Raw genomic sequence first — 22,297 nt, 5'->3', positions numbered from 1 at the left:
AGCAAATTGCCGCGACAATGAGGCACTCTTCCCCTGGAAAGAACGCAGTCATGCAGCTGAATATGGGCGAGGGGAAATCTTCAGTCATCGTCCCTATGGTAGTGGCGGATTTTGCGAATGGATCTTGTCTAGCTCGCGTATTTGTGGCCAAACCGCAGTCCCGACAAATGTTTCAAATGCTGGTCACGAAGCTGGGTGGTCTCTTGGGTCGGCGTGTTTATCACATGCCTATTGCACGCTCTCTGAAACTTGGAGAAGCGGAAGCAGACGAAATTGAACGCATGTGCAAGGAATGTATTTCTCAAGGCGGTGTTTTGCTTGTTCAACCTGAGCATATGCTATCATTGAAGTTGATGTGCCACGAATGCTTAATAGCCGGTAAATCCGCCGTGGGACGTTCTCTACTTCGCACTTTGCAGCTGTTTGAAAATCATGCCCGTGACATTGTGGACGAGAGTGATGAGAATTTCAGCGTCAAGTTTGAATTGATCTATACCATGGGAGTTCAGCGGCCCGTTGAACTCAGCCCACAACGGTGGGTTATGATACAAGAGCTACTGTATCTGGTACGACAGTATGCTAGTCGTGTTCGCTCCGAATTCCCCGAATCTATTGAGGTGAACGAGCAATTGGGGAATGGCTTTCCACGAGTACGCTTGCTCAATCATGATGCCGAAGAGGCTCTGATTGGATATATCGGGAGGCACATATGTGAGAATGGGTTTGGATCTCTATCGATATCGCGGCAGGCTCAGCCCATTCGAGATGCTGTGTCGAATTACATTATGGAACCCGACCTCACAGCAGAGCAGATTGCTGCAGTTGAGTCAGAAGACACCGCAGGGTTTTGGGGTGAAAGCACACGAGCTTCCCTCCTTTTAACGCGGGGTCTGCTAGCTGGGGGCATTCTGGCCTTCTGTTTGGGTCAGAAGAGATGGCGCGTCAACTATGGGCCTGATCCGAGCCGGAATCCATCCACAAGGCTTTGTGTACCATACCGAGCCAAGGATAACCCTTCACTTCGTTCAGAATTCAGCCACCCTGATGTGGTGATTATGCTGACGTGTCTAAATTATTACTATGCCGGACTCAGCAACGACGATATATCCCTTGCCTTCAATCATTTGGTCAAGTCGGACCAGGCAGATGCTGAGTACCGAGCGTGGGTCGACAGTTCTTTTGAGCTTCCACACACCTACCACCAGCTTGTGGGTGTCAACCTGGATGATCGGTCTCATTTTACCGATCAAATTTCCCCTGCTCTGCGATTCTCGAAAGCTACTATAGACTACTTTTTGACACACATTGTCTTCCCCAAAGAGATGAAAGAATTCCCCGACAAGCTGTCTGCATCTGGCTGGGATATTGGTGAGATCAGGGTAAACCCTACGGTAGGATTCAGTGGGACGAATGATTCACGGGAGACTCTACCGCTGAGTGTCTCTCAGCTCGATCTACCGGAGCAAAACCACACGAACGCATTGGTGCTTGAATATTTGTTACGGAACGAGAATTCGGTGGCCTACATCCCGCAGCACGCGCAGCCATGCAAATCAGATGCCCAGACAATCCTGGATCTGGTTCTGGGTCTGGATCCTCCGGCTCAGGTGATTCTGGACGTGGGTGCACAGATACTGGAGCTCAGTAATCACGACGTGGCGGCGCACTGGCTTAGCATGCTCACAAAACAAGGGTCAATCCAAGCAGTTGTCTTCGTGAACCAAAACGACGAGATCTGCGTCCTAGATCGAAGTGGACGTGTGGAACTCTTGCAAATATCACCTTTTGCACGACGGATGGAGGCGTGCTTTGTCTTCCTTGACGAAGCACATACAAGGGGAATTGATTTGAAGCTCCCGACCAATTATCGTGCGGCAGTCACCCTCGGTCCCGGCATCACGAAAGACAAATTGGTGCAAGGTATGTCATTTTGACATCTGATGTGAGGCAAAGTCTAGAACTAACAGTATCTTAGCGTGTATGAGAATGAGGAAATTGGGCAAGGGACAGTCTGTTGTATTCTGCGTTCCCAAAGAGGTCGAGTCAAATATCCTGGCCTTGCGTGGCAAAGATTCGAACTCACATATCGATGTCTCGGACGTCCTTCTGTGGGCTGTTTCTGAAACTTGGAGTGATATCAGGCGCAGTGTGCCCCTTTGGGCGGTTCAGGGCACCCGTTTCGAGCGCCAACAGGAACTGTGGCAATCCTATCGTCAAAGCGAGAACCTGACTTCGACAGAAGCCGAACAGTTCCTCGAGCCTGAATGCCAAAGTCTTGAACAGCGTTATCGTCCTGGCCACCAAAAGAAACCTAGCTGCGAATACCTTTCTAGTGAAAATGAGACTCTGAAATTGATAGGGGAGCACTGCCGGAAATTCGAAGGTCTCGACACTGGCTTATCCACCCTTCTGGAGGAACAGGAGCGCGAACTCGCGCCTGAGATTGAAAGCGAGCGTCAGGTACAGAGGCCTCCGGGTGCCACCCCTGCACCACATCAAATTCATCCACATATTGCTTCATTTGTCGTCAGGGGGGTCCTTGAGAAGCCTTCCAAGGCTTACAGGCCCGCGTACCACACGCTGCACAACACCTCTGCAGCCTCGTTCCTGGATGTATCGCAATTTCCGTCCAGTCTCCTAGCTACCAAAGACTTTTTCAATACGATCAAAGTGCCCTCTGGCTCGACTTTTATTGCTGATGCTTTCCAACGGCCTGTCAGGTGGGTCCTGGTGAGTAGGAATATGGCACACGTGATGATTATCAGCCCCTTCGAGGCCAATATTTTGATGCCCGAGATACGTGAATCAGAATTCGTCAGTCTTCATTTATATGCGCCACGCCAAAGCCAAGGATTCGCCTCATTAGATAGACTCACGTTATACACTGTCCCTGAAGACGTTGACAGGGGCACAATGCCTGATTTGTTTCGGATACAGCTCAACCTCTTTTCTGGACAGTTGTACCTCGAATCATACTCTGAGTACACAAGTCTTTGTGAGTTTCTAGGAGTAGCTTCTGTGAAGACGCCACCCGGATTCGTTGTCGCTGCGGATGGTTTTATCAAGCAAGGTATCCTGGGAGCGAAGAAAATCTTCAGCGAAAGCCCGCTCAAGTTCCTCGAAGTGCTTATGTCCCAGATTAGAAAGGACTGCCAGGAGATTGGCCGGACACACCTTGGAAAAATCGTCGGTGGCCACTTGCTATTTCCGCTCGACTTCCAGGAATCAGCGATAGCATCCATCGAGGCGGATCTTGAGACACTGGAAATATGATCGCAGATTGTTAGTTCTATACTGTTTTGCTGAATGTACTTCTTCCTGCTTATTTTGCTATATCTTGAAGTATTCATTGTCTCCTAGTAATCTTATCTCCTGCATCCACTTAGTCCAAAATGATAGCCATCCATCAAGAAGGGGTCATCTCCAAGTAGTTGGGACGAGGCCGCTATCCTTGATGACACTATATGAGAGAGCTATGGAATTACTGCATTTCATGTGAGTATTTGATTGTGTAAGGTCGCGGACTTTGTTAGAGCTCAGCTTCAAATATCCACGATATGGCGACACCGGCGAATAAGAGAACTGTCCCGGAAGTAGGTAGACCCAGCTCCCCCGAAAGGCTAAGCGGGACCATAGTCACATCTGGTCCAGTCAACTGGATCATCGGGGTGAAGTACCAGGTCGATGTAATTGCAAGCCATGTCATGACCCACAGTAATCCGAGGATCCTCTGCCACATAGCCGGCTCATTCTTCTCAGAATTAGATCTCTCAGCTCCGAAGCGACCCCATAATTCCTGCACACAATCCTCGATGATAATTCCAACGACGAAGCCAGTGTAGAAAGTGATCGATCCCGAATATTCAGGCGGAACACTTTGCAACAGGTCCACAATAACATGGTACAGACTCGATATCAGGAAAACAGCAAATAGATTGGCATATCGTTCAAGGACTGATGATCGAGCCAGGCCCAGAATATCTCGCGCGATGAAGTTACCCAAGGACGAGAAAGGCTGTCGCATAAACTGGTGCCAGAATTTACTAGGTCTGTTAGTGAAGAACCCCACAAAAACAAAGAAAGCAATATCTTACCCCCAAAAGTTTCGAAGAGTGTATGCTTCACTTATTCTCCCCCAAGCCGGTGGCCAATCCGAGGGCGAGTCAATTCCAAGGCCAACACTAGCGATGGAAAGGAGACGATATGCAGAGTCGCCGATGAGTCTATTCACCACGAACCAGATCGCTAGATGTGTACCTGCTCGCTCAGCCCACTCACCACACGACAAATTCCATTGAATCTTCGACAAGAGCTCCCTGCTCGTAGGAGCCTGCTGAGCCGAAAGTGTCTGAATGACATCGAGGGCCAAATATTGCCAAGCGAAGATTGCAGATTGACGAAGCAAGAAGCGAGATCGACTGGGTGCCTGCATACCCCGTCGCGTGTAGTAACGGGGCTGAGATGGTATATTCTTCACTTGCCAAGGGGTATTGAAGCCGCGGGTAAATATCAGAGCTCGAGTTGCTGCAAAAAAGTACGAGATGATGCTCTGGGAGTTTTGGACCACCTTGGTCAGATCTTGGCGGTCTAATGGATTGATCAACAATATGTTGATCGCTTGCAGAACCATGATCACGAGCTGGCAGATCGCCTGGCACCAGGTCGGACTACCTGCGGGTGCAAAAGGTAGCATGAACCGGTTGGCGATCCATATCATACATGGTATGGCGAGAAAGCGAAGTGGTGATTTCTTCGGAGTGATGACGAGGACGGTGGTCGGAATGAGTGCTTGGATCAGATAGAAAGCAAGAAAGTCTACTATGTTTGCAGATGTGGTCTCGTGCAGCCCGTACATTCTCCCTTCTGGAACAGAACTAGGATCATTCCTTAGCTGAATTATGGGAGATTCGGCCCCCTATTTGTGCTGATTGTAAAGACCTGAGTTGGTCGCCTTAGGCATCAACCCCCACATTAAACGACAGATTAATTGCCATTCAGAAATGACAGCTCGAAGACGGAAACTGAAAGCCAATAGTTGCCAAATCTTATATGCAACTTAGTCTATTTACTTGATACGAACAGTGGAGAAGTTGCAAACATCTTAAGCCTCCCTCCACGTATCATTATCTCGAAGGCTTATATTCCTCACCATACGCCCAACCATTAACCTTGTTAAGTATGAGTTTATCCTGATCAAAATCCTCTAGCATCCGAACCTTCACTTCCACGTTAGCATGACTTCGTTCTACTGAAGGAAATAGCCTTACATTCACAACAAGGAATGGAGGGTCGGGCTGATCCAGAACGATAAAACAACTACTGCCACATTCCCCACAAAATTGGTGCCGAACCATACCAGTATGAAATTTATGATTTCTCAGCACATCCTGCCCGCTTTCGAGTGTAAAGTCGGCCGTATTAGGGTATACAAGCAGGTAGCCGTTTTTCCTGCAGATTGAGCAGTTGCAGTTGTTGACGGGGTACTCGTGTAGGGGCGGGGAAATGGTAAAGTTGAAACGAACGGCTCCGCAGTGACAGTTGCCCTTGTGGGAACTACTTTCGGAGGTCTGGGGTGGCCGAGGGTCATGCATGGCTTGATTGTATTGGGTCTTTGGTTTCCTAATTCTTGCAAGGTACTCGGGGATCTTCAGGTTTAAGTATTCGGATGGTTGTCAGCATTACGAGCCTTGTCTTTGGCTGTCCGGATTTAAGTTGGGGGCCGAGGCCTGGACTTTATCTTCCAATGACATGCTTGAAACAGATGAGTCAGAAGTATACCCCCTGTTCAAGCTGGCTCATGTATTAACTATCTTTTATCGTTTGTATTCTTCGAAGAATAAGAGGAGACTTATGTCCAGCAATCTTAGGGATCTTCTAAATAGTCATTAAACATCCCCTGCTGCACGGCGCAGACACTCCACAATAAAACCTGGATTGCTCATGAAAGGCGAATGGCCTTCCTCACATTCTTCAACATCGAATGCCCCCTCAGCCTGAGCAATGATCCGTCCTTGAACCGAGACCGGCAAAGCACGGTCATTCTTGCACTTGATGTATGTGCAGGGGAATTCAAGAAAGGGTGAATAGGTGACCGGCACAGCCATGGGACCCGGAGGGAATGAACCCAACAGATCGACTGCTTGCTGCACCTCTTCAGGGTCGCAACGGTTATAGAAGACCTCCCGCACGACGTCTTTGTCAAGAAGGATCGCACCATCCTATTCACAACCAGTTAGGTTCATTCCTCTCATACACAATAAATCGATAAATCAAAACTGTCTTACCGGTGTGGTTTCCATCGTCTTATGCTGCGATTCAAAGCTCTTCTTTTGCTTTTCCAGTTCCTCCTCTTCGGGAGTGGCAGGCACCATTTGGCCTAAGAAGGTCTGGCCTTTCGGCAATGCCATTGCACACATATACACCAGTCGGACCACTGCCCCTTGGAGACCCTGCTTCTCTCTGTCGGCCTTGCCCAGACCTTTGACAGACTCGGACATCGCGACACCGCCAAACGAATGCCCGACCGTAATGACGTCTTTTCCCACATCGAGGTATCCCATGATCACTCGGCGAACTTCTGCGGCATCCTGGTCCCAGCTGGCGTGTGGGGGACTGGAGTCAACAGAAGGCATGGCTACACCGACTGCCTCGTAGCCCGCGTTCTCCAGTGCGTCAATGAGCTTTTGGTAGTGCTTGGGTCGGTGCCATGCCCCGGGCACGATGACGATGACTGGCTTAGGCATTTTGATGGCGACTGCAAAGATCTGATTGAAATCGAAATAGAAAGGAAATCAAATAATCAATTGACATTCCAGAGGAGATATTTCCAAATATTTATAAAACGCTGGTCCTTGGCGGCGGGCAAGATCATTGGTCAAGTCCTCGTATCGGTTCCGACGATCGTCGGTTCCGGATCTATACATTTGCACTTGGCAAAGGTTATGCCATGGATAACTCACTTCAGTGCTGCGTCAATCTAATGCAATAAAGTATAAAGTCAACTAAGCTCTAGTCAGGGTAGATGTATAATCAATTTTGGTCACATTCGTAATCATATCAGGTAGATTGGTAATGCACCTTTTTCTGATTAGTAAGGTCACGGGGTTCTCAGATGCCTGCGAAGGGCTTCAACCTCGTGCTTGCACGATATGTATCTCCAAAATAAATGCAGGTCACGGTCTGAAACTACAGAAATGCAGGGTATCATCCAGATGTCGATACTGAGACTTCGGGATTTTTCGGTGGGTCTCGTCGGCTCCGCTGCAGGATCCACTTTAGAAGAACGTGAAGAAATGCAACAAAGCGGTAGAATGTCTTTTTAACCATAGATTTCATTCAGAAATAGTGCAAAGTCAATGTTTGTCTTATGAAAATCGGTTCAGGTCTATCTCAAACAAAGCCTATTATGAAATGTGAAGAAACACCGTCATCGACATCGACATCCCCGCCGTGAGCGCTTGATGTGATGAGAGGGTGTTATCTAGGGGAGCTTTTTGATCGAACACCACAGCTTCACTAACCGCTTTCAATGTAGCGCAGCATTCAAAAACCAGGGAGTAATATGATTGGGTACATACTCAGGTACCTACTTGCTCATGTCACTATGTAGACTACGCTAGAATGTGAAGGTGATTAAAGCGTGACACCCACTGAGCCACCTTTTCTTACTCATATCATGGCTTCAGTGAATCATTATCTCGTATATTAACGTCAATTCAGCGAGGTTATGTGATGCACTTCCAATAATCGAGATAACAATAAGTGCCCTGCTTTCTGAATGCGATTATTGAGGTTGTTCAACTAACTTTGTGATGTTCAATTATCGCGCTCCATCTATCAACATCCTGATTACCATCGGTGATAGAGAGAAGCGGGTATGACTGATGGCTGGTTTTGTCTACTCTCACGCGGCTAGTAGCTTCAGGATTGCTGAAGCTCCTACACGCTCATGCACTGTCGCGGTCTCTATCAGAGCCTCACGCAGCGTCAGGCCTGGGAATCTGACTCTGTCATACTCTGCTTCCAAATCCACCCCTCTCTTAACAAAAATCTCTATCACCGCCTCTCTTCCGTTCGTTGCAGCAGCGTAAATTGGTGTCTCAAGACAGCGATTTGTTGCTTCTGTATCCGCACGTTCAGTGTCCAGCAGTATCCTCACTGTTTCCACATGCCCATTAAACGCAGCTATGCCTAGCGGTGTTCCATATTGGTGAAAATTGGCGTTGATATCCACCTTTCCAGTATCCAGAAGCAGCTTCACCAGCGGCGCATACCCATATTCCGCCGCTATGAATAGTGGCGTCCGATCGTCATCTACTTTGGCATCCACATCGATGTCACTTCTCTTCTCTAGTAAAATCTTGATCACCTCTGTATTTCCATTTTGCAAGGCTTCGAAGAATGCACTCTTAACGTCGCTCTGTCTCTGTGCTGTCGCCGTTTCGAAAACTCGTTTGACTGTAGCTGAGTTTCCATTCCCAGAGGCCCATATCAACGCCGAAGACCCAAAGTTTCGAGCATTGTTCCGATACATATATGGATTCAGAATATCATAAAGTCGCCAGTTTACTTGGCATAATGAGTTGACGTCGCTTTCTGCTAGGAAGACCGCAAATTCTAGCAACACTTCGATGGGCAGGTTGAGGAGAGCCATTCTTGGATCTCAGGTTCTCAAAATATCCGATAGCTTTTCGAATAAGCTAAGGAAGGTTGTCGGAGAAGTGCAAAAGATAGGACGAAGGCCGTAGAATGGCGTGCTTCAAACTTCATTACCCACTACTTGTGGTCTGTACAGCTTGCTGCTGGGTTGGCATGTCATAGGATTTGAAGCGTGTGTTGACAAAAAAAAAAAAAAAAAAAGGTCTGAGGGTGTGCGGTGGGTACTAGTCTTTCATATAGGTTTTGTTGCAGCCTTGTGAGCGACAAAGTTTAACAACCCCCTATTAATAGTCAAGCCAAGTGACTAGTTGACAAGTTGCCCACAATTTATGAGGGGAAAAAGTTGCACTAATTTATTTCAGTCAGGTGAACATAGCTACCATGTCCCTCCACTTGGAGCAGACTTAGACTTCTTCCTTCTCCCCACCACACATCACACCATTTTCATATCTGATATGTTCAAGATTTGAAGTTAATTCATTCCTATTGTATTTTTCAAACTTCAAAAATATGATCATCTAGATCCTCCCCATCATTCTTCCTCGTCCACGGGAAAGCCATATCCAACCAACAGAGCGGGTTCATCAATATTATGATGCTGATAACTGCAATCGGTTAGAAATCACAAGAGAAGAGTAAGGTAAAATCAAATATCGTACCTGAGAACACCAACAGCACCAGGCTCGAGCATAAGAAGCAGAGGGAATTCCATCGGATATCCAAGCCAGCGCTTGGTAAAGGCCCGAAGAAGATGACCATGGGCAACAAGTACAATATCCGAGGGGTTTTCACCATGCATGTTGTCTTTGTGAGAAGCCCTGATTTCCCGAATGAGACTGTCAAGGCGATCCGTAACATCTTGCGCAGATCTAAGACCTTGTCAGCTATGCATCCCTTTGAAAACCAAACCACCCACGAAAGATATATTTCAAATGCGACAAAGAAATACTTGAAACTTACTCTCCCTCTTCGCAGCCATCGCGCCAAATATCCCAAGGCCGCTCAGCATCCAGCCCACGCTCTTTTCTCAGAGCCCGGATCTCCTTCGTCACCAACCCCTCGTACAAACCATAACCCCATTCAGCCAATCTCTCTTCTTTCTGAGTAACCTTATCCTTGCTCTGTAATGCCTGCTTATCGGCATCATCAAATGCAATGTCAAAGGTCTGCATCGCTCGCTTGCGAGGGCTAATATAGACTCGAGCAAGGTTGGCCGGGTCAATCAATTTGCCCGAGCCAACAATCATCTTCCCCGATGCAGAGACTTGTTTTCTGCCAGTGGGTGTGAGGTCCAGCTCAGTAACGCCGGTGTAGCGACCGTTCTGGGACCATTCTGTCTGGCCTGGTACTTGTTAGGACTCCTTGCTGTTTGTTTGTCTTTGTTGGATGCACGTACCGTGACGGTAAAGAAATACACGCGGGGTACCTGCGTCTTGGCCGGGCATTTTTATGAGTACTTGAGGTTAAAGGTCTAGATGGTGGCGCAATGATAAGATTGGGGTAACAAGTTGGGATCGAGCGTCGCTTGAGGTTAGTCATCACTTTTTCGAGTCACCGGGGTCAAAAACTTGGGCCGCCCAATCCCTGTAAGTACGAGGCATTCACTCACAGCCCAATGACAATGGCCGTACGAGAAGGGGAATTAGAAGCACAGAAGGTGGCGTCGATTGAGTATCGAGAGAGAAGAGAGACATATACCTGCACACCCAACAATGAGCAAATAGATTTAGTGCCTAGATCGTCAGGCAGACACGTTGTCAACAACTTCTAGTCGTCACTAGATTACACCCAAACAAACATGCCACATGGATAGATAAGGTATACCTAGCTTCAATGCTTGAAGACTCCTTTCATTTCTAGGTTCATTATATCCGCCTATCAGACCGGCGTTTAGTGACTATCTGTTAGGTCCCGATATATTCGGTGACTGCCTCTGAAAACATTTCTAGATAGCAAATTTAATTTAATGTTTTCATCATCATCAATTCCAGTTATTTGTACACATGTCTTCTATTCATCATGGCGATAAATCGACAATAACCAACCCCAACGGACCCTTCCGCCCGTTCTTCACGCTCACATCCTTTTCACAAAGCCAACTTCAACCAGCCGCTCCATTTGAACATTCAAACTCTGGATCTTCGTCCGGCTAGAATCCCTAATAAGCAAGAATGCCCAAAGAAGCATGCGCCGGAAATAGTTCCGTTCCTTCGTGATGTTGAGCTGTTCCTTGCCCACAATGTAGATAACCTGCGCATTCGACGCACAATTCAAAGTAGCCAGCTCGGTATCCTCTTCGCTGATGATATCTGAGCATTTCAGGAACCCACGAATCAGCCCCAGAACAAGAACCCCCAGGTCTGGAGTGATAATCTCATCGGTGTAACCATGTCGCACCATCAAACGGTAACAATTAGGGATAGGCTGCTTAGTCGCATTATCGGCCCTCGTGAAACACCGCGTGATGGTGTACCTCTCCTCGGGAGCGACTGAAGGAATGGACAGGGGTCGCAGGTGAAAGAAGACCGTAACCTCTGGCATTGCGCTGAACTTTTGCAGGAAGTGGAGAAACACAGTTGGGGTGTTTATCGCGCTTCCGGACTTATCGAAGAATATTCCTAGTCCTCTGGTCCGTCGGATGTAGGGACCTGCGGGGTCATGTTTTAGGTAGAGCTGGTGGTCGCGGAGGAAAGTGGTATGGTAGAGAGGAACATTGTCAGATTCTTCGGCGTTCCATTGCTCTTCTTTGCCGTAGCGCCAGAGGATGAAAAGGCAGGTCAAGATCACGGCCAACATGAGGGTGAACCATGCGCCGTGGGGCACTTTGCTCATGGCGGCGGAGAGGAACATGCCATCCCAAAGGGCAAAAACGATGAAAACTGGAAGAACGATCCAAATTGGGAGTCTCCATACGATTAGTGCGACGACGGCCACCATGCAGGTAGTGAGAAATGAGACTAGAATGACGCATGTTCCGTAGGCCTCTCCGAGTCGTGTTGTCTTGATGCCAAATTGTTAGTGAGGGGTTGATATATTTGGGCGGAGTAGAAAATGCATACGTTATTGTACACTGCGGTCACGATTATTGTTCCGATCATCATCAGCCAGTTTGCGATCGGAATATAGACTTGACCGTGGAATGTTTTCGATGTATGATAGACTTTCACTTGAGGGAAGTAAGAAAGTTTCATGATTTGACACAGCAACTGTATTCTTGTCAGTGGAGCTTGATATAAAAATATCCATGCGCAACCAACCTGATAAGCCCCGGTGATGACCGCTTGGCTTGCAACAATACAGGCCAAAACAGCCACGATAAGACTGGGCCAGAGCATGCCAGGGGGGACAGTCAAATAGAATGGGTTTGCATAGGCACTGGGATTAACGCTGATGTGCGCTCCTTGGCCGATGTACTTTTCCAGGCGTTAGCATCATCTAATTTTAGACCGAGTTAGGCTTACCGAGATTAGGAGACATGGGTAGACAAAACAGAGCCATGAGATCTGGATTGATCTATAAAATATTTTTGTAAGCACCTTGCGGCAAAGCTTCCAGATCATCATATGCGTACCTTCGGGTAAACGCGCCCAGATCGGCGAACAAGGTCTCTACACCAGTAAAGGCAAGTAGAATACCTCCAAGAGACAGCCAACCGTCCTGTTTGTTTCGCACCAAGAAGGCACCGGCAAAATACGGCGAGAATGCCTTGAGAATGGAAGCATCGAACATCACCAGATTCTATCAGTGGAAAGAAGTATCAGTAAACTATGTTCAAGAATTTGCCAGTGACACCGTAAACTCACATAGATTCCAAAGGTGAGGTTGAATAGCATCCAAACGATAACGATCGGTGCGAAAGTGCTCGCAATCCTGGTGGTTCCAAATGGCTGGATGACGAAAACCAGCACCAAAATTCCGCATGAAATGCCAACGACTGCAGATGTGGACATGTTTGGATTAACAACAGTTACTCTGTTAGTCAATTAGCTTTGGCTCGGTATTTCACGAACTTGGTTTTCATACCCTTGAATTGCGCCTAGAATTGACTGGGCGGGGGTGAGAACACCATCTGTGAAACAAAATGTTAACCAGAAGTACATCCTCACATTTGAGTGTAAACATACCTGCCAGTATTAGGGCCACGCCAAACGCCCCAACCACTTTTAGAGTCCACTTGATGAAAGTGCTTCGCTCCATGATGCTGCGAGTCATCAAATTGGGCTTTTGCAGTTCGTCCGTGTTGTAGCGTTGCATCCGAACCAAATCTGAGTGCCGAGGATCATATCGGACCAGCTTAGCCTGTATTGAACAACTGTGTCAGTAAAACATTGGTGCGGAGGAGTGGCCACATCATACATATCGAGACAGAAGAGAGTAAAGCGCAAAAGTACCACCCTCGCCCTCGTCGTCTGCACGAAGGACGATGAAGACATATTTGATAGTGACCATAATTGTAAGAGCCCAGATGACGAGAGAGACTGCCCCAAGAATATCGGCTTTGCTTGGTTCGCTGCTGAAGGTGCTGGAGTAAACGTAGAGAGGACTCGTGCCGATGTCACCATAAATGACTCCGAGGGACTGGTAAGTAAGCCTATGTATACTTTGGTGAGCAGATGCAACTCGATCGAGTTTAGTGAAATGATTCTTCGTCACATACCACGCCAATTTCCATCCTGAGAACTCCTGTCATTTGATAAACTGTCAGCAAAGCTTGAAATGGTCCATTACACTGAAAGGCCTTACCTGTTTGCGATGGAAGTCTCTCTCTTCCACTTCTTTGCCTTCAGAGACAGAATTCATCTCGACATCAGCTATCTTGGGGTCCTCTGCCTTTTCACTATTGATAGTGTAATCGGGCGGAGTGATTGTAGCACGAGGCGCCATCCGATGCTTCACCAGCCCTTCTGGGTCTTCCATGGCGGATACTCTTTATTTCAGAGAGCAAGTTTGGAGGACGGTAAGGAACGGCAGTGAGAGGCGTGGTGGTGAATATGGGGGTAGGGAAAAGAAGTAGAGAAAAGAAGTTCCATAGCAAACATTTAAGCAGATCTAAAGATCCTATGATATTGTCATGCAAAAGCGATCTAGGGACCTTGACAGTGCTAAAAATCTCTGTTATCTCGTTCTAACATCTATAGAATTCCCACGTGTCAGGGTTTGTATAAATCGGGAGACATAGATCCATCAAGGTACGATTACTGAGATTGAAATGATACGAGAAGATAAATATCTCATACACTCCAAGAGGCTCGGACCTGCATCGCTTTAACGTAGCGCCATTCGGACGCCGCGATCCTTTTTAGCCAAAATGACGAATCACCAGAGCTAGATAAGATTTTGATAGTCCTATTGGTCGTTTCCAAACACTTGGCGACCTTTATACGAATCTTAGATTGGAATTTGGAGAAAAGAGGGATTTTTGACAGTTGATCACAGAGAGGGCGGGAGTTGGGGTTATATGAGGCAATTATCTCCCCCATACAGAATTTATCCCCAAACCACGGACCATCTGTCATTGAAGTACTTGTCAATGTGTCATACTGATAAGAAATAATAATTAGTGATTCGATTACGACTGCAATTTACGATCGCACACATATCCATAGTCACCAAAAACATTAAAAGAGCGAGTGATCCAAGACCTCACATAGTGGAGTAAACTATACCGAAAACCTGAACCTGAATTTGAAATTTCAATCATCAGCGACATTTCTATTACTAATTCTTTGGTTTCTGGAATCTAGAGACTATGCTCATTTACCCCTCTCCTCCCCTCACCCCTCCTCTCTTTGACTCGGTAGGAGTGCCTTTTAAGCCGGACTGCCTCCACTATGAAAGTGAACAAACGTGACAAACCCCGAATAAACCCCGAGCTCGGAGAGTTAGAGTGGCTGAAGAGCTGAACGTGTGAAGAACTGAGGGGCGGAGGGGCTGAGGGGCTCTTTCAAGAGGCTGGTGATCGGCGTTCGTTTGCATTCTCGCCAAGAGACATCCGATCGATCGATCCACAATCAGGCATGTTAACGGAGATCATCACGAATAGGCTTTGAAAATCCTAAGCCGGAGCACGCAGTAGGAATGAATGAGGGGTACAGAAATAGCGGTGTCCTCAACGTCCACGTTGAGTTTCGATGCAGCCCAAATAAGTTTCAGTCCTGCAGAAACCCATATTCAAGTCTGTGGCTGAAAATGCAAACCCAGGACCCAGACTGCGGGAAAGGTTACACAAATCCGATCTGCAGATCGCGTGGCAATAACAATGAATGCAGGCGTACAGTAGGTGCATTAACTATATTTGCTTGTTCCTGCGCCACGTCCACCTTGGTTCCTGGTTTGGATTGCCGTGCCGTGTGACACCTACGGTTGTACTACAGTGAAACAAGTGCGGCTGGTTACACAAAAATATCTTAACAAAATAATTGGTGAATGATGTCATATTTCATGAACCCGAGACGCCGCCTTCGCAAGAGTGCGAGGTGATATATGGCTTGCTATATAATTAAAATATAAAAGTAACATTTGACTTGGAACTCGAACATGCATCAAATCCACTCCAACCATGAAAGACCACGAAACAAAAGTGCAGACCCAAAAAATGATACCCCCAATGAAATACAGAGCGCCCGTAATCTGTTGTAACCGGGTTTGCCCACCCGGGATGATCTCAAGTGATAAAGATCCTGAGCTTGTAATCCAACACCCACCACTCGAGAACGTATCGAATCGACCGCAGAGCCAAATCTGCTTAAAACGCCATGAACCAAGGAACGCCCCTTCCTATAGGATAAGAGAACAATAATTAGAACACAAGATGAACATGGCAATCCCCAAGAGACGATGCAAAAAGCAAAAAAAAAAAAAGCAAAGAACGCCAGCTTGATGTGTGTTGGTCTTACACGGTAACCCGTCCTTCGGGCGCCATTCCGACTGGAACATCCGCGCTGGTAGGCAATGCCCGTGCGGCGCTGTTCCCCTCGAAACGAGATAATAAGTTCGCGATCATCTGTCGGTAGGTGTTCATCTGCGATAATTTGAACCGTTGGATCTTCCCGCTAGCCGTGCGGGGAATCTCCTCGACGAAGATCACACCGCCATCGAGGGCTTTGTAGCTGGCCAACTTGTCGCGGGCGAAATTGTAAACTTCTTTGGCTGTGAGTCGTTTGAGGGCGGGGTCGCGTGAGCGCACGACGAAGGCGCGGGGCACTTCACCGCTACCATCTGGTAGATTTACACCGGTAACGGCGGCGTCGATGATTCCTGGGTGTTGGAGGAGGACTGTCTCCACTTCGGCGGGAGCCACTTGCCAACTGTGGGGAATTGTTAGTATACTCAATTTTGGGTCTGTCAAGCTAATAGAGTTGTTATCTTACCCTCGCACTTTAATTAACTCTTTTGTCCGGCCAACGATGTAATAGTAGCCGTGCTTGACGTATGCCACGTCACCTGTGCGGAACCAACCACCGGCTTCTTTGGCATCGGTGCGGCCCTTGTAAGATTGTAGGAGGCCCGGCCCGCGAACGTACAGTTCGCCCGCCCGGTCGTCATTCTGCACAATTCTGCCTTCAGAATCGACCAGGCGTGCTTCATACCCTGCTAGACGGGTGCCGATGCTACCGTGGTTATTTTGCTGGCCGTAGCGGTTCTGGAAAATTACACCGACTTCGGTCATACCCCATAGCTGACAAGCATAGGCCTGCGAGTGGAGGAGGCTCTGGAATTGGCCCATTGTCTGCGCATCAATTGGCGCACCAGCAACACCGACATATCGTAGCGATGTCAGGTAGCTGGCAACAGGCATGGTAGAGCGGTTGATCGAGTTCACAATCGCAGGTACCACATATGTCTCTGAGATCTGGTACCGGTGGATAGCAGACAAGAATGACTTCATCTCGAAGCGTGGCAATACGAAAACGGGGTGGCCGTAGCGCACAGGGAACAAGTGTGTCCACAATGCACCGAATAAATGAAACATAGGTAACGACATGAGTCTGCTAACAGGGAACGGCACATCATATTGGATTGATCGGTGGTGCGACACAATGGCGTGGTGCGACAGGATAGCAGCCTTGGGAAGGCCACCTGTTCCACTAGTCGAGAACATAGCTGCAGGTGTGGACTGCGCCTCTCTAGGATCAGTGAAAGTCATCCAGTGACTTTCGCCGTAGCAAAGCAAACGCGGGAAATTGAGGTATGCAGCATCCTGCGTGCGCATGGCCATAGCATCCTTCGCCGGGTAACCCATCTCGTACGACAGGAAGAGTTGAGCGCAGTGATCCACAGCACGCTCGTCGACCACGCAAACCTGTTCCGGACGAATACCACGGGTGGCACCGACCTCCAACACCATTGGGAGTGCATCGCTAGTTGTGAAGATGAATTTGGGCTCGGCGAGGGAAATGATGTGTTCGAATTCGGAGGTTTGACTGCGGGGATTTGAACCCATGTAGACACCGCCGGCGCCAATGATACCGAAGAACAGAGCGGGATATAAGATCTGTGTAACGCAGTCCGAGTCAGTATCTCCGAATAAAGTACTTGGATTATGAGATGCAGTGTAGTCGGGTTTCCCAACTGGGCTGGCTGCGATTCTGAGTGACTTACGCTGTTCCCCAGATGAAGTAGTACACAGTCACCCTTTTGCACGCCATGCGCTTTGAAGCCTGCGATCAAAGTCCGGACCAGCTGCCGGAATTGCGTGCCTGTGAAGGACCGCGAAGGGTCCTCAGCATCAATGAAGAGTGGCTGGTTTTGGTTATATGGATTCGGGCCACAGAAGGTGAATGTCAAGAGATCGGTGTAGATATCTTGGTTCAGCAGAGGATCCATGACGCCAGTAGGCGCGGAGGCATCCCAGTAGCCCATACTGCCGGATTCAGATCACAGAGGGGAGAAAAAAAGTAAGTTGATTGGTATGTAAGCTGGAATCAAGTATGTGGAATGGAGTAGAGATTATATAGAGAGATGTGGAATTGGATGCTCCTGGAAGGGGTATGGATATCAATTCTCAAGGGCGGGAGGGGGAAGTTATATAGAGACATTGTATTCTATTTGATTTCCTGAAGCAGGATCCTTCGAATGAATCGTTGATTTGGAATATTTGGAATACATGCTTAGGTCATCAGGCCCCACTTTACCTTTGAACCGAGATACTGGGCCTGACAGAAGGCACGCAAAGTGTAAATTTAGCTTTTTGGTTCCTTCGCTAGGAATTCACTCCCTCGAGAATTAATTGAATCATCCCATGATCACGATTATTGGATGTGATATCATGTCTATGATGGCAAAAAATGATCATCCTAGTGACAAAAGTACAGAAACATATACCGAGGATGATATCGAAAAAAAAAAAAAAAAAAAAAAAAAAAAAAAAAGAAAAAAGAAAATAAGGAAAAATAACCATGCCTAGGCCAAAAATGTATGTGTCATGGTCGATTGGTGATGCACTCGAATCGAATCCATCCGGCTCCACCGAACCGGTTCGCGCTAAAACTAGTGGCGCACCACTGCGGGTCTATACCTTGCCCTTATCCCTTCCATATCACCTCCTTTGCCAGCTGAGCCACAAGCCACAACTTGGAAGCTCGGATCACTTTCATTTATTGTGTTACATACCTTGCCGGCTGTCTTCCCCCGTCTTCCCCCCGAAGGGGTGCAAAAGATCGACCAGATCGGGATCAATTTCTCCCTTTCGTTTTGCTGCGAGTCAATGATTTACAATATGCAGATCGTGGGTCCCCTCTAACCTAAAGTCCCCAATTTCGAGTGGCGCTTATGTTCTGACCGCACTTTAATCTCCTGCACCTCTACAATAGCCTATTGGCCATGCATGAATCTGCATTTCCCACGAGCTGAGTCCCCGTCAGATCGGGACGGGACTGCGCATCCACAGCCCCGGCCGACACCTGTCCCGTGTGTTCGATGATGTAGTCGATCGTAGTAGACACCTGCCAAACTGTAACCCCAGTCAACTAATGCAGTCTTTTTCGTTTTCTTTTTCTTTTTCTCAATTTCTTCTCTGGGGGGTTTCCCAGGGTGCCAAATTTGAGGCTCCACCGTTGTCATGTCATCGGTGACAGCCCCCAGAACCAAGGGAACTGTCACCGCCTCCCGCTCCACGTCACTTCCAAGGTTCGTGCGATATCGCTCATCCCACTTTTCGTTTTCCCCTCACGACCTGATCTGACCTGAAGTGGGGAAATTGGTCCACTATCGATAGGCCCCTTCCGTGTGACGAACCCTCGGTAAAATGGAAAATGAAAAATAAAAAATAAAAAAAAGGTGGTCTCCACCTCCCTTCGGCGGAATGCAAGAAGCATCCGTCCAGAGATCTAGATCGACTAGTGAAAAACGTGCGCCACACAGCTGCAATGTATCATGCAATGCAAGCCCTCCAGGACCGCGGTGTCGGTGACCCACCCCGACCATCGGGCGCCATCATACATTTTGGGCACCTGCGAACTCAGGATCCGGTTTCCACAAGACTGCATGGCGTGCCCCCGCCCTGCAATCAATGATCGACGATCGACAGTAGCCGGACAAGGCGAAAAAAGCAAAGTAATAGAAAACATGCCATTCCTGCGAGGGGGTGTGGCAGATAGACGTTCGAGGTGCAGGTGAAGCGCTACCACGTTCCAGGAACAGAAAGGGCATTGTCTCAGACCGCATGATTTGGTATGCTGTTATCCGTCTTAGTAGTCGATCGTCGGTTCAGCTTCCCCGATCCCTTCGGTAGTCGTCCGGGTCGTGGAAGGTTTCACATGCGGACATAGTTTAGCAATATTGGGTTTCCCCATGCAGTTCCCTTGACCGATCATCTCCGGGGCCAACTTGCATGCAACGAGGGCCCTAAAACCCCATTCAGGATTGAACCTTTAGAGCGACCTGCAGCGAGGGCGTGACAATGACTTCCTTGGACCAGGCTTTTTGGCCGACGATCGTGAGAGCAAGACTCTTGATTGGGTTACATCTCGAGGCGAACGAAGGGCAGTACTTACTGGAATGGGTCGGGCTTCCGAACCTTCCCGTCTATCCCGTCTTCACTGTCAGGTGTAGATATTGTGTTCAGACGTGGCCCACCTTCGACGCTATCATTGACACCGCATGAAGCCCCATAATGACTCCAATTGCGATAGAGTGCCATAGATCGTCAGCGGCAACAGCTGAATGCAAGGGTAGAGGAGGTGGAGGTTGTGAGCTCATTGGCACCTCAACTTGAGTATTGTCCCGCTAGCGAGCCTTGCCCTAACTCAGGCGGGATCTGGGCCCATGATAGTGTCATACACTAGATCAATGTTAGGCTGCGGTGGGGAGCAAACACCGAAGGAATCCTGTAAATCCCATGGAAATACACCCACTAAAAAATTGGAAAATGAAAAACAATAAATCAAGGAAAAAAAGAACCATTAGAAAATGATGCCAAGGCGCAATCATGGTACCATTGGTCCGGAACAAGGATTGTGATGAAAGCAGCTGTGATCCAAAAAGGAAATAGTCGAGCGAAAGTATTGATGACCCATAGAGATCCCTGACTTGGTTCCATTTGGGGAATCCACTTGCGAGGGGAGGGAAATAGAGGATCACACCCTCGCAGTAAGATAGGGCTAAGCACACAAAAGGCACTTAATCCCTGCCGAAGTATGAAAGGGTATTCGACTTGCCCCCCCTCCAATTGTGTACCTTCATTCCCTTTCAAGGTTCCTGGTGGCATTCAAATTGCCCATTGTTCGGCCTCCAATCTTATTCCTTGAACCAAGCATCCTGGTCAAGTTGCCAACTTCCTTTATCGTTTCATTTCGGCCCTCTTTTGAAACATCCTGGTCTGCTCTTCTTTAACCCGAACATATCGTCTTTGATTCCAAAGTATAAGAATCATGTCGATATCAGAGAAGACCATTATATCCAAGCCGGAGCCTGCTCTGGTCAAGATGGAGTCCCATTCTTCACCTACATCCAGCGAGGTAACCCTCACCAATGGCGAAGTGGACCTTGAGAAGTACCTGTCCAAGGAGATGGGCTCGGTATCAACCGACTCAGGTCATGATCGAATTGACCTGGAGGCTCAAGCACCTCTGCCCCAAAAGAAGCCGCTGGCCGGCTTGCGCTTTGCCCTCCTCACAATCTATCGACGACTCTTTACCCTTGTCTTCCTCACAAACGTAGGCGTTTTTGTGGCGGTCATGCTTGCTGACCGCAAGCTAATTGCCCTGGTCAACGCAACGGCAGCCAATCTGTTGGCATGCGGGCTGGCCCGCCAACCACTGGTCGTCAACAGTATCTTCTACCTTGTGTGCTCGATACCTCGGTCCGCCCCAGCCCCATTGCGCCGATTGGCCGCACAGGTGTACCATTATGGTGGCGTTCACAGCGGTTGCGGAGTAGCTGCACTAGTGTGGTACATTGCGTTCGTCGGTGTCATGTCACACCAGTATTGGACGCCATCTCCGACTAGCGCATCGGCTGTCAGCATTTCAGCCGCCCCCGTGGCAGTGGCTTATGTCATTCTCGTGCTTCTGTTGGCGATCACCGTTGTATCGCACCCCACGTTTCGCACTAAGTTCCATGATTATTTCGAACTGATCCACCGTTTCTCCGGGTGGCTGGTCGTGGCCCTGTTCCTGGTGCTGCTAATGCTGTTCGCGCATGAATTCAGCTCGGCCCAGAATCAGACCCTCGGCAATTTCCTCGTGTCCCTGCCTGCCTTCTGGTTCTTGATCGTGACCATTGTGGCGATCATTCAGCCTTGGCTTATGCTCCGCAAGGTCCCGGTGCGGGCCGAGAAGCTTTCTGCTCACGCTGTTCGCCTACACTTCGACCACACCACGACGGTCTTTGGTAAGGGCACCCAGCTGTCCAAGCACCCCCTGCGTGACTGGCATGGGTTTGCCACTTTCCCCGACTCCATCGCGCTAGGCCCGCGTGGAAGGCCTAGCTTCTCTTGCTTGGTGTCCAAGGCTGGTGATTGGACAGCTGCCACTATCAACGAACCGCCAACGCACTTCTGGAAGCGTGGCGTCTTGATCTATGGCTTTGCATATGCCATGCGCGTCTTCAAGCGGGTCATTGTTGTAACCACTGGCTCTGGTATCGGCCCCTGTTTGTCGTTCCTGGGTGATGAGAACCGACCCGCCCTGCGGGTGATGTGGCAGGCCCGCGCCCCGCTAAAGACATACGGCCAGGGGGTTCTGGACCTGGTTCGCCAGATGGATGAGTACCCCATCGTTCTGGACACGGACCAAACCGGTCGTGTCGACATGGTGCCAATCATCGCTCGCCAATTCAAGGAGTTCAATGCGGAAGCGGTTTGCGTGATCAGCAACCCTGTACTAACCGGGCGCATCGTTCATGAGCTTGAGGCACGAGGTTTCCCGGCGTTTGGCCCGATTTTCGATTCTTGAGTTCCAATGGTTTTCCGGAGGCGTTGGCCCCCACCATGTCGGTTCCGGGGGCGCAATCTCGATTTCTCTAGGCATTTTCTTGTTTAGTGTTCATTCCATGGGTTTTCTTTTAGTTATATATCCTCTCTGTTTATCGGCGTTTCATTGGGCATTGGACAATATTTCCATGGGGGGTGTATCTTATCTCGAGTCATATTTACCTTGAATATATCATCATTCGGATCAATCTTCACTTTCGTTTCATT

The 22,297-nt window shown here is 48.5% G+C and overlaps 8 protein-coding genes across 8 annotated transcripts; 2 read left to right on the top strand and 6 right to left on the bottom strand.

The window, feature by feature from the left end:
- Positions 1 to 17: 17 nt before the first annotated feature.
- Positions 18 to 3,273, top strand: N7503_005342 (DUF3638 and DUF3645 domain-containing protein; the record flags this gene model as incomplete). The annotated part of the gene is made up of 2 exons (XM_057064889.1): positions 18 to 1,920; positions 1,976 to 3,273. The coding sequence occupies 2 exons, from the start codon at positions 18 to 20 to the stop codon at positions 3,271 to 3,273; spliced, it is 3,201 nt and encodes a 1,066-aa protein (XP_056922632.1).
- A 256-nt stretch (positions 3,274 to 3,529) lies between these two features.
- N7503_005341 (wax synthase family protein) lies at positions 3,530 to 4,855 on the bottom strand (the record flags this gene model as incomplete). Its single annotated transcript, XM_057064888.1, has 2 exons — positions 3,530 to 4,043; positions 4,095 to 4,855. 2 exons carry the CDS (start codon positions 4,853 to 4,855, stop codon positions 3,530 to 3,532), a joined length of 1,275 nt encoding a protein of 424 aa, XP_056922631.1.
- Positions 4,856 to 5,885: 1,030 nt separating this feature from the next.
- N7503_005340 (alpha/beta hydrolase) lies at positions 5,886 to 6,743 on the bottom strand (the record flags this gene model as incomplete). Its single annotated transcript, XM_057064887.1, has 2 exons — positions 5,886 to 6,218; positions 6,285 to 6,743. The coding sequence occupies 2 exons, from the start codon at positions 6,741 to 6,743 to the stop codon at positions 5,886 to 5,888; spliced, it is 792 nt and encodes a 263-aa protein (XP_056922630.1).
- Positions 6,744 to 7,903: 1,160 nt separating this feature from the next.
- On the bottom strand, positions 7,904 to 8,653 carry N7503_005339 (uncharacterized protein; the record flags this gene model as incomplete). The annotated part of the gene is made up of 1 exon (XM_057064886.1): positions 7,904 to 8,653. The coding sequence occupies one exon, from the start codon at positions 8,651 to 8,653 to the stop codon at positions 7,904 to 7,906; it is 750 nt and encodes a 249-aa protein (XP_056922629.1).
- Positions 8,654 to 9,190: 537 nt separating this feature from the next.
- Positions 9,191 to 10,103, bottom strand: N7503_005338 (histidine phosphatase family protein; the record flags this gene model as incomplete). Its single annotated transcript, XM_057064885.1, has 4 exons — positions 9,191 to 9,263; positions 9,318 to 9,527; positions 9,619 to 10,000; positions 10,055 to 10,103. The coding sequence occupies 4 exons, from the start codon at positions 10,101 to 10,103 to the stop codon at positions 9,191 to 9,193; spliced, it is 714 nt and encodes a 237-aa protein (XP_056922628.1).
- Positions 10,104 to 10,734: 631 nt separating this feature from the next.
- Positions 10,735 to 13,575, bottom strand: N7503_005337 (uncharacterized protein; the record flags this gene model as incomplete). Its single annotated transcript, XM_057064884.1, has 11 exons — positions 10,735 to 11,658; positions 11,718 to 11,864; positions 11,916 to 12,071; positions 12,120 to 12,171; positions 12,230 to 12,396; positions 12,462 to 12,630; positions 12,682 to 12,727; positions 12,783 to 12,957; positions 13,015 to 13,249; positions 13,316 to 13,341; positions 13,402 to 13,575. 11 exons carry the CDS (start codon positions 13,573 to 13,575, stop codon positions 10,735 to 10,737), a joined length of 2,271 nt encoding a protein of 756 aa, XP_056922627.1.
- Positions 13,576 to 15,550: 1,975 nt separating this feature from the next.
- Positions 15,551 to 17,520, bottom strand: afeA (adenylate-forming enzyme AfeA; the record flags this gene model as incomplete). The annotated part of the gene is made up of 3 exons (XM_057064883.1): positions 15,551 to 15,965; positions 16,029 to 17,152; positions 17,260 to 17,520. 3 exons carry the CDS (start codon positions 17,518 to 17,520, stop codon positions 15,551 to 15,553), a joined length of 1,800 nt encoding a protein of 599 aa, XP_056922626.1.
- A 3,008-nt stretch (positions 17,521 to 20,528) lies between these two features.
- Positions 20,529 to 22,052, top strand: N7503_005335 (integral membrane protein TmpA; the record flags this gene model as incomplete). The annotated part of the gene is made up of 1 exon (XM_057064882.1): positions 20,529 to 22,052. One exon carries the CDS (start codon positions 20,529 to 20,531, stop codon positions 22,050 to 22,052), a length of 1,524 nt encoding a protein of 507 aa, XP_056922625.1.
- Between the last annotated feature and the right edge of the window lie 245 nt (positions 22,053 to 22,297).

The sequence above is a fragment of the Penicillium pulvis genome (genome assembly GCF_028828015.1).
Source record: "Penicillium pulvis strain IBT 33274 chromosome Unknown contig_23_segment0_segment0, whole genome shotgun sequence".
Classification (NCBI taxonomy): Eukaryota; Fungi; Ascomycota; class Eurotiomycetes; order Eurotiales; family Aspergillaceae; genus Penicillium; species Penicillium pulvis.
This window is presented reverse-complemented; position numbering and strand designations above follow the sequence as displayed.